The following is a 14,746-nucleotide window of genomic DNA, read 5'->3' as shown; positions in this document are numbered from 1 at the left end:
CACCACAAAAGAGGAAAACACAGCCGATCTGGGCAATGAAAAGCTAATAATTTGGTTGATCAGAAACTGGGAATTTGACATTTTAAATTTGCAGCAGAATATGAAGAGAAAGCTTCATTTTATGGCTACATAAATTACTACAACAATAACATAAAATAACACAAAATAATTTTATTTGATACATTTATTTGATTTTTGACACATCACCATAGCAACATATGGTCATGCCTATTGTATTTTACTGTCCTGCCATTTCTATAGATTTTTTTCTCTTTTTTCCCATGCAGCTCAGGAGGTGTCGCTGGTCTGCCGTCTACCGTGTGCCGGAGTCCATGTGAACGCAGCATAAGCGTGCCCCCCCCCCAGATTGTTAGTCATATTTAAGAACTTCCTTTTGTTGATTTCAAACGGACTGTTCTGGTTTATCTACCGTGGTCAGAGTTGGTCGGAGTTTCTCTGGTAGCTAAAATGCAGAACTAATGTGTCTCCGCTGAAATCACGCCTGCCTTTGTAAGCAGATAATTCCTGTCTGGACAAAAACCCTTGCGCTCAAGACTTATGATATGATGCCATGTAAATAAGACGCAGACAGAGATCCTGAGAGAACAACCGAAGATGGCGAACAGTGTGAGTGTGTTACATCAGTGCAATGTCCTACATCATCCGTCTGATTACAAAGCACCAAGAGGGTTTCGAGGCTTTATTCAGACACCCCACAGAGAGCGAGACAGAGGATTGTGTAAGAGATGTTACAAAAGACACACTTCAAAGACAGCACAAAACAGCTCCCCCCTGGTCCTTTTGTTACTGTGATGTAAGCTTGTCTGCCAATACAGACACACACACACACACCTACCTATATGAGGCACAAAAGTGATCACACTCTATTTTACTCTCCTGCTTTTTTAAATGTAGTTTACTGACTTGACGCATAACTTTAAAAATGTGCAAAAAACATGCATTTATATGTTCAATCCAAAGTAATCCCAAGAGAAAAGTATTTAAGCCAATTCTTAGATATTTTAAATCAACCTAAGCATGTTGAATGTCCTTGTTTGTGCTTCTCATTAGGCTAAATTTTGACATTTGCATTAGAAATATATTCTGAATAAGGAAAACCCCGAAATCTCCAGTGGCAACCCGGCCCCAACCAGTGATGTATCCACTCTATTTCCACACGCTGCAGGGCAGAGGTTTATTCCATACATTATTGATCAACCTCCTGACATCATCCTTTCCTTTTGTGTGGGTCCCACACAAACAAAAAAGAAAGAAAAGAAAATCAAATAAATGACACTGGAGTCCAACCTATGGTTGAGTCTGATTTTTGGCTAAATGATGAGTATGTGCATTGTCTGTATTTGTCTGCTGTATTGCTTTGCTTAGAGTAATGATATTCACCACCATGACTAAAAGCTGAAGTTAATGCAAAAGTATCTAAAGATCAAGGACAACTAAGGGTCCAAAGCAACCCTTGATTCAGAATTTCCAGTTAAGTAAAATCAGTTTTTTCCCACTACAAGGTAATCCCTGGATTAACTTCTTCTGATTTCTGTTAAGTGGCAATTTTGTGAATGATTATTACATACAGGTTCTTTAGCTTGATTAAAAGTACTTTTGAGGAACATCATTTGTTTATGATTTTTGGTGTGGCAAACAGGACAAAATGACCAAATGAACTTGACAAAGCTACAATTTGAGTTTATCTGTAGGCATTCTTTATCCTCAGTTCATCAATATCTGTTTTTTACTGAGTCCTTCTTTATGACACATTTTCTAACCTTCAGCATGGATTGTGGGGTTGGGGGGTGGGGTCATGTATTCTTTTTTATTTATCTGTTTGTATGTAAAGCACTTTGTGCTTCATTTTTTTTGAAAAGTGCTATGCAAATTAAGTTTGATTGATTGATTGATTGATTGATTAATAACAGTTATAGGTTTAATGGTGGTGTGGAGTCCGAATGGAGTTCAGTCAGTAGGTTTATTTGAAGTACACTGAATTTTGGATGGAGGTTAACCTGAGTATCATCAGCACAGAAACAAGAAACATTGCTTTAAAATTCTGACCATTTCTAGACCTGAGATAGTACCTTGTGAGACAACACAGGAGGCACAAGCAAGAAATGCATCACTTTAACTGAGAAAAAGTCTGGCACTAAGGCAAAAAAGATCCAGTTCAGGATTTTGACATTAAAAAAAGTCATGTAATAAAAGACAACTATTCAAAGTGTGATGATCCACTGTGTCGAAAGACAAAATGAGTTCAAAACAGTGTTAATTTCATTGACGAAACTATGACAACATCTTTTTCCTTGATGAAAATTAGACGCTAACGAGCTAAAAATAGATCTTGGTAATAAAAACTATGAAAATGTTAGTTGTGTACTATCAGACATTAAAAATCAGACAAGAGGAGAACAGAACAGCCAACAAGGGCAGTGCGTGCAATTATTTTCTCACTCTGTATGAACAACAGTTTGAGATCAGAGCACCTACTGACTGTAACCAGTACATTGTTAGCACCAGGATGTTTCACTAGCTAATTTTTGGGACCTGTTCAGCAAAATTGAATCAGTTTAATTGGAAAAAAAAAATCTTGACCAAAAGTTGGCAGAATTTATACATTTTGAGTTTTCATCAAATAAAACTCAAATAAACTATGAAGAATAAAAATGACTAAAATGTGACCAAAACTAACAAGCATTTTTGTCTCAAGACTAAGACCAAATCTAAAATAGCTGCCAAAATTAACACTGGTCAAAGTCAAGTCTGTTCAAGTATCTTGTGTTAGACAAAGCTGACTTTGTCCCAGTGTCTTTGTCCCTGTCTGGTCATGTTTTAACCATAAATTGAACTCTCATCTGCTTACTAGTCCAGCAACCTTTCACACATCAACTCTGAATGAACCACTAGTCCATACAGAGGAAACATAACCCCTGAGCAGCCGCTATAATCACTGCTACAACCAATATGTTGACCCCGGCCTTAACACCATGGCCCTCAACAGACCAGTACAATCTTACACACACACACACACACACACACACACACTGAACTAATGACATTTATACACACAAACTGACCCACAGAGAATGACCTCAGCAGACTGGCTTGGCCCTCACAATCAGCCGCACACCTGCTGTCTGACCTTTTTTTCGTCCTCACAGAGCCTGATTGATCTCCCCACAGTATTTTATTTCTGCAGACATACACTAAAGACTCACAAGCAGGTTAAAGATTCCAAAAAAGCTTGCAAAAAACAATCAAACAAATAACAAGCTGCAGCCACTGCATGTGCCCTGATCTATAGTGATGGCTGCAGTGATCATTGAGGTTTTAGCTTATGTTTAAAGGGGGTTGCGCAAACCAGAAATGCCGAAGATATCTTGTTTACCGTTTTTCTGTGGGGCCACTCTGACAAGCAAAACAAGGGTCAAATCAAGCTACTTTTTGGTTGCCCTTTTTAGATAAATACAGGCTTTCTGTACAACTTTCATGCGATCAGATGACAATGTTTCTGCTCTGACCATAAAACTCTTTAAGTCCACAAAGGATGTCGTTATTCTATGCTTTCGGGGAAATATTACCAAGGTTTTAAAAAACATGCAAACTGCGCAATCCATATACACTAAACCAGCGCTGCCACACTCAAATTCATCCCCTCGCTTTCTACTGTAACAGTCCAGAAAAGCAGGAATGCAAGAAGAAAAACAGCATGAAACCGCTGTGTTTTGTTACCATAAACTCTGTACATCCCGGCTGTAAACTGCACTAAAGCAGAGCAAACTAAAAGCTGTTATTTCATGCTTCATGCTCAATTTATCACAGCATCTTGGGCAAAAAGTTTGCGTTTTCCACATATTTCATGAACCCAACGTGTGTTTTCCTCTGCAGTTTGTGGTGCAGTTGGGAAGGGAAAGGGGATGTCATGTTTCCAGTGTGAGAAATGTATAGTGACACGCTTGAGAAACAAACTCCATGCACTTGGCCACTGAGAGAGTAAAAAAACTGAAAATGGACTTTGTGCATGCATGTGTAAAGAGACAGAGCACATATCATATTGAATTATACACCACAATGTACTGTTACACACCTATAAGCAAATACTGAGGCTGCAAAGAGAAAGAATTAAAGAGTGAATGTGTATGTTGTGTGCAGATGGAGATTGTCCTACCTGGTGCAGCCTGCATCTCCATGAGACCTCCTGTTGTGATCAGAGCCTCCAACATCCTTATGTGATGCTCCGGGTTTACGTCCGCGCTGCTGACAAAAACACAAACATGAATGGAAATACCATCATAAATATAGGCACTCCACTTTCTATTAAACTCATTGTATGCAGTGCACAGCATGCACCAGGAGAGCTCAGGCTCCAGTCTCTACTGGTGAAAAAGGCAGCTGAGCTGAAAAAAATGACAGTCAATCCGGTTTTAATGCATGTCCGCCATGTTATATTACATTATGAAATAGCGTATTTATTGTAAGTAAAACAATAATATGTTTTTCTAAACCTAATCAAATTTTTTTGTTCTTTTGTAACCAATGCACTAAGTTTATTTTGAAAAACACTGTTTGCAGTTAATGAGCAGAAAAAGTGATGCAGAAGGGCACCCATCACGTGATATTTTGATGTGATGGATCTCTGACCAAGTGTTGTATTTGAAGTTAAAGTTGGGATTAACAATTGGTGAATGGAGCTAATTATTGATAGCTTTAGCTTTAGACCACAATGTTTCCGTGGCAAAGTGAATTTAGCAGCTTGGCTGAAAGACAACATGACACCTAGTGGTTGAGGGAAAAGTTACAGGACTGTAAAAAGCCAGCAGCCAGCAACAGCAGAGAGAGCCCGGAATAACAGCATGTTTTTTACATCTAATTTGATGAATTAAGGATTTATTTGGAACAAACCGGAGATAGTGATTGTTAAAACAGTGGACTTAAAAAAGCAGTTCACGAGTAAGAGTTACCAAAACGGTTTGGGTGAGTTTGGTTTCAGTCAAGTTTGAAAGAAGTGTGTTTTATGAAGAATTGACAAACAATTAAGCATTGCCAGTCTTTTGTGACAGAGAGAAAGTTAAATTCAAAAGGTGTGCAGTTGTATTTCTCTAATTTCAGAAAGGTATGAAGGTATAAAATGTTACATACCGCCCAAACCTAAAAACAACCTGAGTAACTGACCGAAGCAGCAGTAGACAGCAGTTCCCATGTTCTTTACTGTTTTTGTTGATTCACTTTTGATTTTTGTAGGTGTGACTTTAAGGTGTTAAAACAAATTTTGTTGCTGCCCTCAACCAGTACAGTACATTGCTTAGCTTCCGTGTTGGACTCCAGCCTGTTTCTTCAAACTAATAGCATGCCGACCGACATCTATGGTATGTAATATATTGACTATGGATAAGTGACCCATACAACACCACTACAAAAAATCCAAACTATCCCTTCAATACTTGCAGACTGCAGTTTATACTCCAGAACCATCTAGGATTAATCAACATTTGCACACACACAAAAAGGCTAAAATGGGATCTGGTTGAAATAGCATGGCATGCTCAGATACACCACCTGCTCTTTATCCGGCTGTTGTGCACGTCAGAGGTGAATTTAACCAGGCTATGCAAACAGTCACTGTTTCTGACTCACTGACTGCCTCCCCAAATCCACTACATCTCCGCTGCACACAAGAAGAAATTCCTCAGTAATTTCTGGAAAAACAGACGAGCTTGTGCAGAGAAACAAAACAATACCATCAAGCCTAGTTAATGCCATTCTCAGTGTTCCAACATCCAGCTCCTAAACTGCAGGATGTTGATATTACAGCTGAGCCAAGTATCTGGCTTGGCTTTCCTGTTAGCAAGGGCAGATCTTTTACTACAAAAATATCTGGATCAGGACAGTCTCCCTTAACTGATAGGAGGTTTGTCGTGTAAATGAGCAGTGATTGATTTGTGGATTGAGTTGGGAAAAAAAGTTCCACATTCAGCCAAAAACTTTGTTCTTTGGCTGATTCACAAATGTAGAATGGAACGGGAATACCCTCTCCACCCACATGCTGTGGGACTTTTGCAAGAGAAGTGACTGTGTTTGGAATAATCAATGGTTTTACGCAACAGACAGAAAGAGAAAATAAATGGTTGAAGTACTAACGAGCATGAATCATCTTCCACAGCAGTATGGGAAGTAACTCTCGCACGTGTTCTCATCACTTGTGATTTAAACTCAGATTTTACATATAACCATACATGTACAGAAAAAAATGGTCAAAAATGAACATTAACCATACATTTAAACATTTTATTTTAAATTTCCTTTGCCTTTTGAACTGATATTTTCACATTAAGGAAAAGTGTGTAAGATTTAAGGGGATTATTGGCATCTTTTGGCGCATTCCTTCAGTTTTCACTGGTCATGAGGTTTTTTCTGGGAGCCATATTATCTGAATTATTATCTAAACTGACCAAGAGATTAAAAGTGGTAAAAACACTGAATAAAGCAGTTTTATTTCTTTGATGCTATCTGGCATGTCAGAGAGAGGTCACTAGCCTAGCTCCTGCTGTGTGTGCTCACTTTTTTCCTCTGGTAATTTAGGATTCAGACCTTCAGCAGCTTTTTTACTCTTCCTCTCCAAAACAAATGAGCCAGTTGGTGTAACCTGGTATAAACATTGAACAAAGCAGTTTCATGTTAAAAAACAAAAAGAGATGAAAAAAAGAGAAAAAAGCAGAGGGGCTGCTAACTACGGTGGCTGATCAAAAAATGCAAAAACACGAATGTTCCTGTCTAGAGCAGCTTTCCCCGGCAAAGAGAAGAAGCGGTGCAAGAAAAAGCAAAACTCGAGTAAATATTGGTGACTCTCCAACGCTGGTGACAGCTCTTGGAGAGTAAAAAGATGCAGTTTGACTGAACTCGCAATGCGTCCTTTTAACTGTTATATTTAACGTTGGCTGCTTACTGAAACATACATATCTTTAGCGTAACTAATGACAACACTAACTGTATGCTTACAGCTCACCATTAACTTTTCAAATGGCGTGATGTGACTGTTTTCTTGTTACTGCGGCGTTGCTAAAACTGAGCTCAGTAAGCTATAAAGTAAACTCTGCACAAACCTCACACATGAAGGTCATAAGATAGCAGCCTTATTTTTACCGCCTGTATTCTTGCTCTGCTGTCAGCTATGGCCATTTTTGACTGATAACAATAGATTGCGGTTGTATGGGCACAGCAGTAGACCTTATTGTAACCACTCGGCATTCCTGTTATGAGATGAGGCAAAATTAAAAGTTTGGAACTTTGCTATTCTTATGAGGACGTTGCATTTTTTTTTACGCATGTCCATCAGTACACTATCAAACAGTGTCATTGCTGCAGGATGGTAGTTACAAATAGGTCATTCAAAGGGTGAAATACTGCCCCCCATTCAGTTGGACTGGGGGCTGGTAATTATAAATAGCTCCTTCAAACAAAGGAAGGACATTTTTCAAAAAAGCACCTTGTTTACAAATAACATTTGGCTTATCTAGTTGTAATAACAAAATTAACTCGAGCATAGATGGGCGGTTTTAATTAATACTTTGGCAAATACCTTTTTCTATAGTTTGTTAAGCTTACATTCTGACATTCAACCTAAATATGATACTCATCATATCCCACGCAATTGTCTTCACAGAGGTCGCAGATCATCTGGTTTCTATCCAGCCCTTTATGTCTTCCAATGACTTCAGAAATTCCGCTGTTGTTTACTTGAAAATTGTAAATAGCCTGCTTGTACTTTTGGCTTTCATGCAACTGATACTTTTCCCGTTTAAGCTCTTGTTTAAATTCTACATACATATCACATGGTGTTATACTTCTGAGTTCACTTTGCCACTTTTACATGATCTGATCTTTCAGCCTCTTTCCAACAGTTAGTTTCAGCCAGCTGATGTTGTTATACTTCTGCGTGAGCCAGATGCAAGACAAACCACAGTCATCCAGTATTTATAATCCTTTTCTTAACTGCGATACTTCCTAGCTTCTCATATACTTAGTCTATTAGATAATATTCAATTTCTGCCATATTCTCTTAAATCCTACACACTGGACCTTTAAATGTCCAAGCCATACTTCCACAACATGCAGTTCACAGGAAAGGGGTTCGCCTTCTCTGTTAGTCAAGGTTTGTCCCATTTTCCCCTTAACTCACTTAAGGGAAGAGTCAGTGTCCCTCAGCCACTGACACTGTGATTAACAACCGCACACATTAATCTAACTGGAATTTGAATGCCTGTAGAAGCCATAAAGTAAGCTATGACACACAACATTAAGTCCTCATAATGAAAATAATGTACAGTGTGGAGGTAAAAAAAAATGTCCCAAGGTGAATTGGTGCTCCTTCATGGACTGCACTGTCTTCTATTTATAAATATCTGGAGATATTCTGTCTCTTAATCCATCCCCACTTACTAAATTTAAAAAAGGGCGCATGTTTTTGTAGTCAGTTTTACACATGGGTAGGATAGTTTCACCAGCCAGTAACCTGCTAATTGAGCCTGATGATTTAGTACTGTTGCTAAGGTTACCTGCAGTTTGACACACCTTGAGTGCTGATTAACAACTAAGGTTAACCCTTTGAAATGTGTGCAAAATTGCTAGACTTCTTTCAAAAACATGGGAGGAGGGCAATGTGCAAATGAGCAAAGAAATAACCCAAAAATTAGCACAAAAATATTAAAAGATACAAGAAAATTGGCAGAAACAAGAAACAACAGAAAAAAGGCACTTAAAAAATATTTTGTTACATAATTTTAAATAAAATGGTAATTATTTATCTTCCCTAGTTTTTTTTTTTTAAATTAGTATAATTTTAAGTTTTCAAACATAATTTTAATGTTTGTTAGATCATTTTAAGGGCTGTCAAACAACCTTTTTTTTTTTTTTAAATCGCGATCAATTGCAGATTTTCTATGGCAAATTGTAATTAATGGCACTTTTTCAAATTCCATCTTATCAATTCTGATATTTTGCATTACAAAACAGTTAAAAAGTCCATATGAACAATTTTTTACCAGACTGTCTTGATCAGGAGTCAAATGACAGCAAAAAACTGCATGGGACCAGCATGGTCATGGGCATGTCTGTAAAGGGGAGACTCATGGGTACCCACAGAACCCATTTTCATTCAGACATCTTGAGGTCAGAGGACAAGGGACTACTGTGAAATGGCCATGCTGTTTTGCCATCGCCAAAATTTTACCAAAACTTTTATTATTCCGCCCTCTTCCTGAGAAGCCAGAGGACATTGATTCTTCTCCACTGGATTCCACGGGTCGTCTAGTTTCATATACCAGTATCATCACTCTAGTTTTAAAACTCAGCCCAGCACAGCCTCTTAAAGATGGGAATGTCAGCTGTTGATTTAAAGAACTTGTTAGTCACAGACCTTAATTGCATCACGACTAATGTGTTAACGCTGACAGCCCTTATTATTTTTCAGTTCTTGCCAAGGTGGTCACTGCCTTTCCCCCCATGTTTCTGAAAGAATTCAAAAACCTTGGTTCAGTGTCCAAAGACTTGAAGACTTGTGAAAGGCGTTTGAACGCAGCACAAGCAAAGTGATGTTGATCCAGGTTTCAAAGGGTTAAACTACTTAATTATGTGTTAGCTGCACAGGCAGATGATTTATATGAACAAACACATTGACAAACTGCAGCAAGTTACTGTGTAAATGAAACAAGGAGTGCGCGACAAGGAAACCTGCGTACCTGAGAGGAGAGTGCTTGAAGACGGCCTCAGCAAAGGCCTGTCCCAGCAGCCGGGGGCTGGCCTGGCTGTGCTGACTGACCCGGGCCAGGTGTCTGCTGAGGTGGACCAGGAGTTGGTGGTTGGCCTGAGGGATGCTAGGAGACTCCAGGATCCTCTTCAGCCTCTCCCCGCACTCCTCAACACTCTGACTCTCTGCAGAGAAGAAAAAGCAACAACAGAATGGTTTCATCAATGTTAATGTTTTATCAAATATTCTTTGTCATCATTTGTGTGACGTTTCATTTCTGTGCCACTGCTATTGTTCCCATCTAAGAATCAGCATTTGTTGTATGTTATTCTAAAAAATGAATTTTCTTTCAAGGCTAGGCAGCTTTATGTGTATAACACATTTCATACAATAGAGTCATTCAAAGTGCTTTACAGAGCAATACAATTTAAAACATAACAAAGAATATAGATTTACAATAAAAGAGCACAAAGAAAAGATATTAGAGGTAAAATTAATTTCTAAATGATTTGCAGATTTTAAAAAAAGAAATCACTTTTAAAAATAGCAAAAGTGTAGACACAAGATGCAGACATGAAAAAAAATATTTAAAATGATTTAAAAACAAGTTTAAAAATAAGTTTTCAGTCATTATTGGATGTAGTGGGCAGTGTAACAAAGGAGCGCTGGGGCTAGCATGATAACAAAATGCTGCTTCACCGTATTTTTTTATTCACCGACGGTCAATAGGCCGACCCCAGATGGTCTAAGGGTCCTAGAAGGTTCATATGTCACAACAAGCACATCAGAGATATATTTGGGCACTGAGCCACAGAGTGATTTATACATGCCATTTATCTATTCAGTTTTAAGAGAAAGCGCAACATCATTTAAATCTCATCTTCTTGATCAACACATTAAATTACCCTTAACTGACAGCTGAAAGGATGTATGCTGGTAACTAAAATTCATGTGCGCTTGTGTGTTATTGTGTGTGGCTGCTGCTGCTGCTGCTGCTGTGCTAACATCCTGACAAGACAGTGCAACTTTCTAAGTATTTTTATAAGTCTGTAACCAAAAGATGTACGTGGAAAAAAGTTACTGGTTACTGTAATTATCTTGTCCATGTTGGCCATGAAGTCATGAGCAAGTGTCAAGTCTTAAGGGGTATTTATTCTTGTGTGTCGGCACTAAAAAGAGCCTGAGGCATAGCTTATCCGTGTCGTCAATGCCGTTGTGAGTAGAGATGTGCAATAATGGTCAGCACTTTATCGGTATTGGCAGATATTACAAAGTGAACATGTACAAAACATCAACCCTGAGTTGAAGTATTTTGCCGACTTTGCACTATGATTACATACATCGAAAAGCATTATTTTATGTCTCCATCTGCTGGTGGGCCATCACAACATGCATATGCATAATATGATGTTAATTCTACTACAAAAGAGACTTAATTAGGTGGGATTAAAAGTGCATATATCAATATCAGCATCAGCTATTGGCTAAATTACTAGTTATTACATCGGCATATCAGATATTGGCCAAAAAAAATCCAATATCATGCATCCTTAACTGTAAGTATTTATACATGTGGATAGTGTGTCTGTGTCAGTTTCTGCAAAGTGCTGTAAAATACTAAAACACTAATTCAAAACACACCTGAAACACACATTAAACATGGCTTTTTTTGGCAACAAAATCAAACAAAAGTACACAAATCAGCTTCATTATAACTCGCAAGATTTACTTACAACACACTTGTCTTACAGTAGACACATTTTACGCACTAATACAACATGCTAACGTTATAAGCATAAGCCTATGGCTATTTAAACTGTAAATTAGCCTAGCTGCTAGCAGAGATTTCCTGTACTCATATTAAGCCAGAAACAGCACAGCAACATTTAACAAAGGTAACTTTGAAAAATTTGGGTCAATTACACCTCAGTAAGGTTCACCTACAAAATGATTGTTTCATACTAGACACATTTTCTCAACAAATATAACATGCCTATGGCACTGTACTTAGCTTAAATTAGCCCACTGGCTTAGGAGTTTTAGCTAGGCAAAATCACACACAAGACTTGAAATGCCATTGTGTGGGGACTTTATTTTCTTCACAATGTATGGTATCTTATCTGTGACATAAAAAAAAGCAAATGCTTTATTTCCACTGAAGGAAATGTTTCTCATCTTACAAAAATACACAGGAGGTCTGCTTTACCCCAGTGCATAATTACATTTCCTGACAGACTTCGACATAGGTTACAAACTACGCAGAACTTTGTCACAGACAAAACAGCTGTGTTTTGCAAGTTGCATTTCCACTACATTTACGGCATGCTAAGGTTATCAGCATTAGCCTATGGCATTTTACAATGCATAAATTAGCCTTGCGACAAGTAAACTTCCCTCTACTGCTAGCATAAAAATTTACATGTATAATTCATATGTTTACTTTCTCTTACTCACCCCTGGTTTAAGTTACGGCATCTCCCAACACAACATCACGGTTTAACTTCAGCCTGCGTGCACCTTTTTCCAGCCTAACGTTGTTGAGACCCAGCAGCACACTCACAAAAGTTGCTTTGAGGTTAGAGGATTAATGCTGCCATCATGTGCTCCTTGGAAATATCGTATTTACGGTAATTACCATTCACAATGGCCCACAATGCCTAGTATCATTTACCTTTACTAGTTGCACATCAGTGTATGCATCTATTAGCTGTAGCAAACAAGCAAACTTAATGAAGCATGCAAGGTGAGTATACTAACATTAATAACAGTTTATAACACAAGTTGCCAACTGGACAAAATAAATGCAGTATTTAGTAGTAGTATTAGTAGTATTAACTTCTGTTCATGTAGAGTTACCTAAATTAAATATAAAAAAGTTTCCAGTTTATATATATTTTATATATAAACTGGAAACAGCTATCAACCTCTTACTTAAATGCTCAAAATTAAAATGCAGCCCATTTTCTGTGCAGCCTCCAAGTTGTTTCCACTTCAAGACCTCAAAGCACATGAACACAACGAAGTCGGAAGAACAACGTCCCAACTCTGAAACTCCAACAACAACTTCCAACATCACATGAATGCAGCATGCGATACCTGGCAGGTATCTGTCTGCTGCTGTTAGACTGTGATACAGGACTTCAAAATGAAGGTGCATCCAAATGAGGATGATACGGATCAACGTTTTCTCTTTGCATCTGGATTGTTGCTCATTGAATTGATGTATCAATCCCAATCAATAGATCACCTAGTTTCCAGGTTTACACGCACTGCTCAAGAAATCATCTTTCAAAAACAAAAAGCAATTTCTCAAAATCTAAAAAAAAATATTAGTATTTAATAAAAAAATCAAGTCTGTTCAAGTCATCTCACAAGTCAAAGTCTAAAGTCATGAATATCAAGTCAAAGTCAAATGTTTTAGCAATGTTAGTTAATCAAGCAAGTGTAAAGTCTCCAACGACTTGAAAAAGACTGGAGTCAAGTCATGTGACTCGAGTCCCCAAATACTGGTGGCTTCACTTTTAAAATGAGAGCTAAAATCCAAGGACCTTATTCTGTGCAAAAAGCCATTTCAACCCTCTGAAATCTGAATGGACATCGCTTTTCTTGTGCTGCTTTCAGATGCCTTTCACAAGTATTTCAACCCCTTCAACCCTGAGCAAATTGGTTTTATTTCCTTAAAAAAAAACACAGGGAAAAAGGTAATGAGCAACTTGGCAAAAAAAAACAGGAAGAAGTAGATTTACAAAACTGCTTTTTCCAAAAAAGTGAGAAAAAAAGTTCAGATAATTTTTTAATTTTTCACAATTATTTAAATATTATAATTTTTAATCTTATCTTCATGTCATTTAATTCTTTCTTGTTTTTTAACTTTTCCTTTTTTGTTTTGTTTTGTTGTTTTGCTTTTGGGATAGGGTTTTGTTTTTCAGTTTTTTTGAGTAATTTTGTTGATTTCTGGTTTATTTCTTAAGGTGCTAATTGCCTTCTTCCCATGTTTTTTTTTTATATAAATTAAGCCAATTTGCCTATGTTTCGAAGGGTTAAGGTTAAACCAAACCTAAAAACAGGTGAGGTCATGGCCAGTATGGAGTTCAGTGACCCCTGAAAGTAGGTAGACCTGAAAAAATCAGAAAATCAAAATCAGAATCTAACGTTTATAACACACATTTTTCAAAATAAAGTATTTCAGTCAGTCAGTCATTTTCTGTAACCGCTTGTCCTCGTAAGGGTTGTGGGGGGGCTGGAGCCAATCCCAGCTGTCATCGGGCAGAAGGCGGGGTACACCCTGGACTGTTCCAGACCATCGCAGGGCCGACACATACAGACAAACAACCATACACACTCACATTCAAAATAAAGTATTTCATATTTCAAATTAAAATAAGTACATGACAGGTGGCTGGAATTTCACTGTGAAGCAACATGTCACACTTGATCTTGCCTTTATCTGAGGTAAGCATCAGCTTTGGAGCTGCTGGAAGTCTTTTTTTTTTGGGGGGGGGGGGGGCTCTGCTCCAACTTACTTACATTCAAGAAAACCGTGCATCACTATGTGCTAAGTAATCAGACGGTGAAAAGATGAAAGTCTATGCATCAGTATGTCTTAACACGTAGTGAACACATTGGATGTTTTATCATCTATCACATTAAAAAACATTTCACCATTTCCCTCACACCCATTGAACACAGAGCAGACGTCCCTGCTGTGCTGCCTGGTGAGCGGCACCTCCATCAATATCCAACCGAGCATGCAGCCAACTGCTCGATGACTTTAAGGAGATGTACGGCCTTGGCAGGACATCAGTGATTTGAATTCAGACTCAGTCCAGCAACCAGCTGCTAGCCAGCTAGCCTGACAGAGACTATGGGGAAAATCACAGGGGCGTCGTATACGGATGCCTGTAAAAATGACCCAGCGGGAGGCAGCGTAGGGGATAATACGAGTCCTTTTCTTGTATTAGCCGGGGTTCAGACAATGGGCCGTGTTTGAAGAGGACC

General features: G+C 38.2%; 1 protein-coding gene across 1 annotated transcript in view; it reads right to left on the bottom strand.

The window, feature by feature from the left end:
• LOC121962833 (phosphatidylinositol 3-kinase regulatory subunit alpha-like) overlaps positions 1–14,746 on the bottom strand; it is a 213,303-nt gene that overhangs the window by 69,143 nt on the left and 129,414 nt on the right. Inside the window, exons 5-6 of the mRNA XM_042513146.1 lie at positions 9,741–9,933; positions 4,175–4,260 (exon numbers count right to left, since the gene is read on the bottom strand). Coding sequence (XP_042369080.1) covers positions 4,175–4,260; positions 9,741–9,933 — 279 coding nt within the window. The remainder of the gene's footprint in view (positions 1–4,174; positions 4,261–9,740; positions 9,934–14,746) is intronic.

The sequence above is a fragment of the Plectropomus leopardus genome, chromosome 3 (assembly GCF_008729295.1).
Source record: "Plectropomus leopardus isolate mb chromosome 3, YSFRI_Pleo_2.0, whole genome shotgun sequence".
NCBI classification, from domain to species: Eukaryota; Metazoa; Chordata; class Actinopteri; order Perciformes; family Serranidae; genus Plectropomus; species Plectropomus leopardus.
This window is presented reverse-complemented; position numbering and strand designations above follow the sequence as displayed.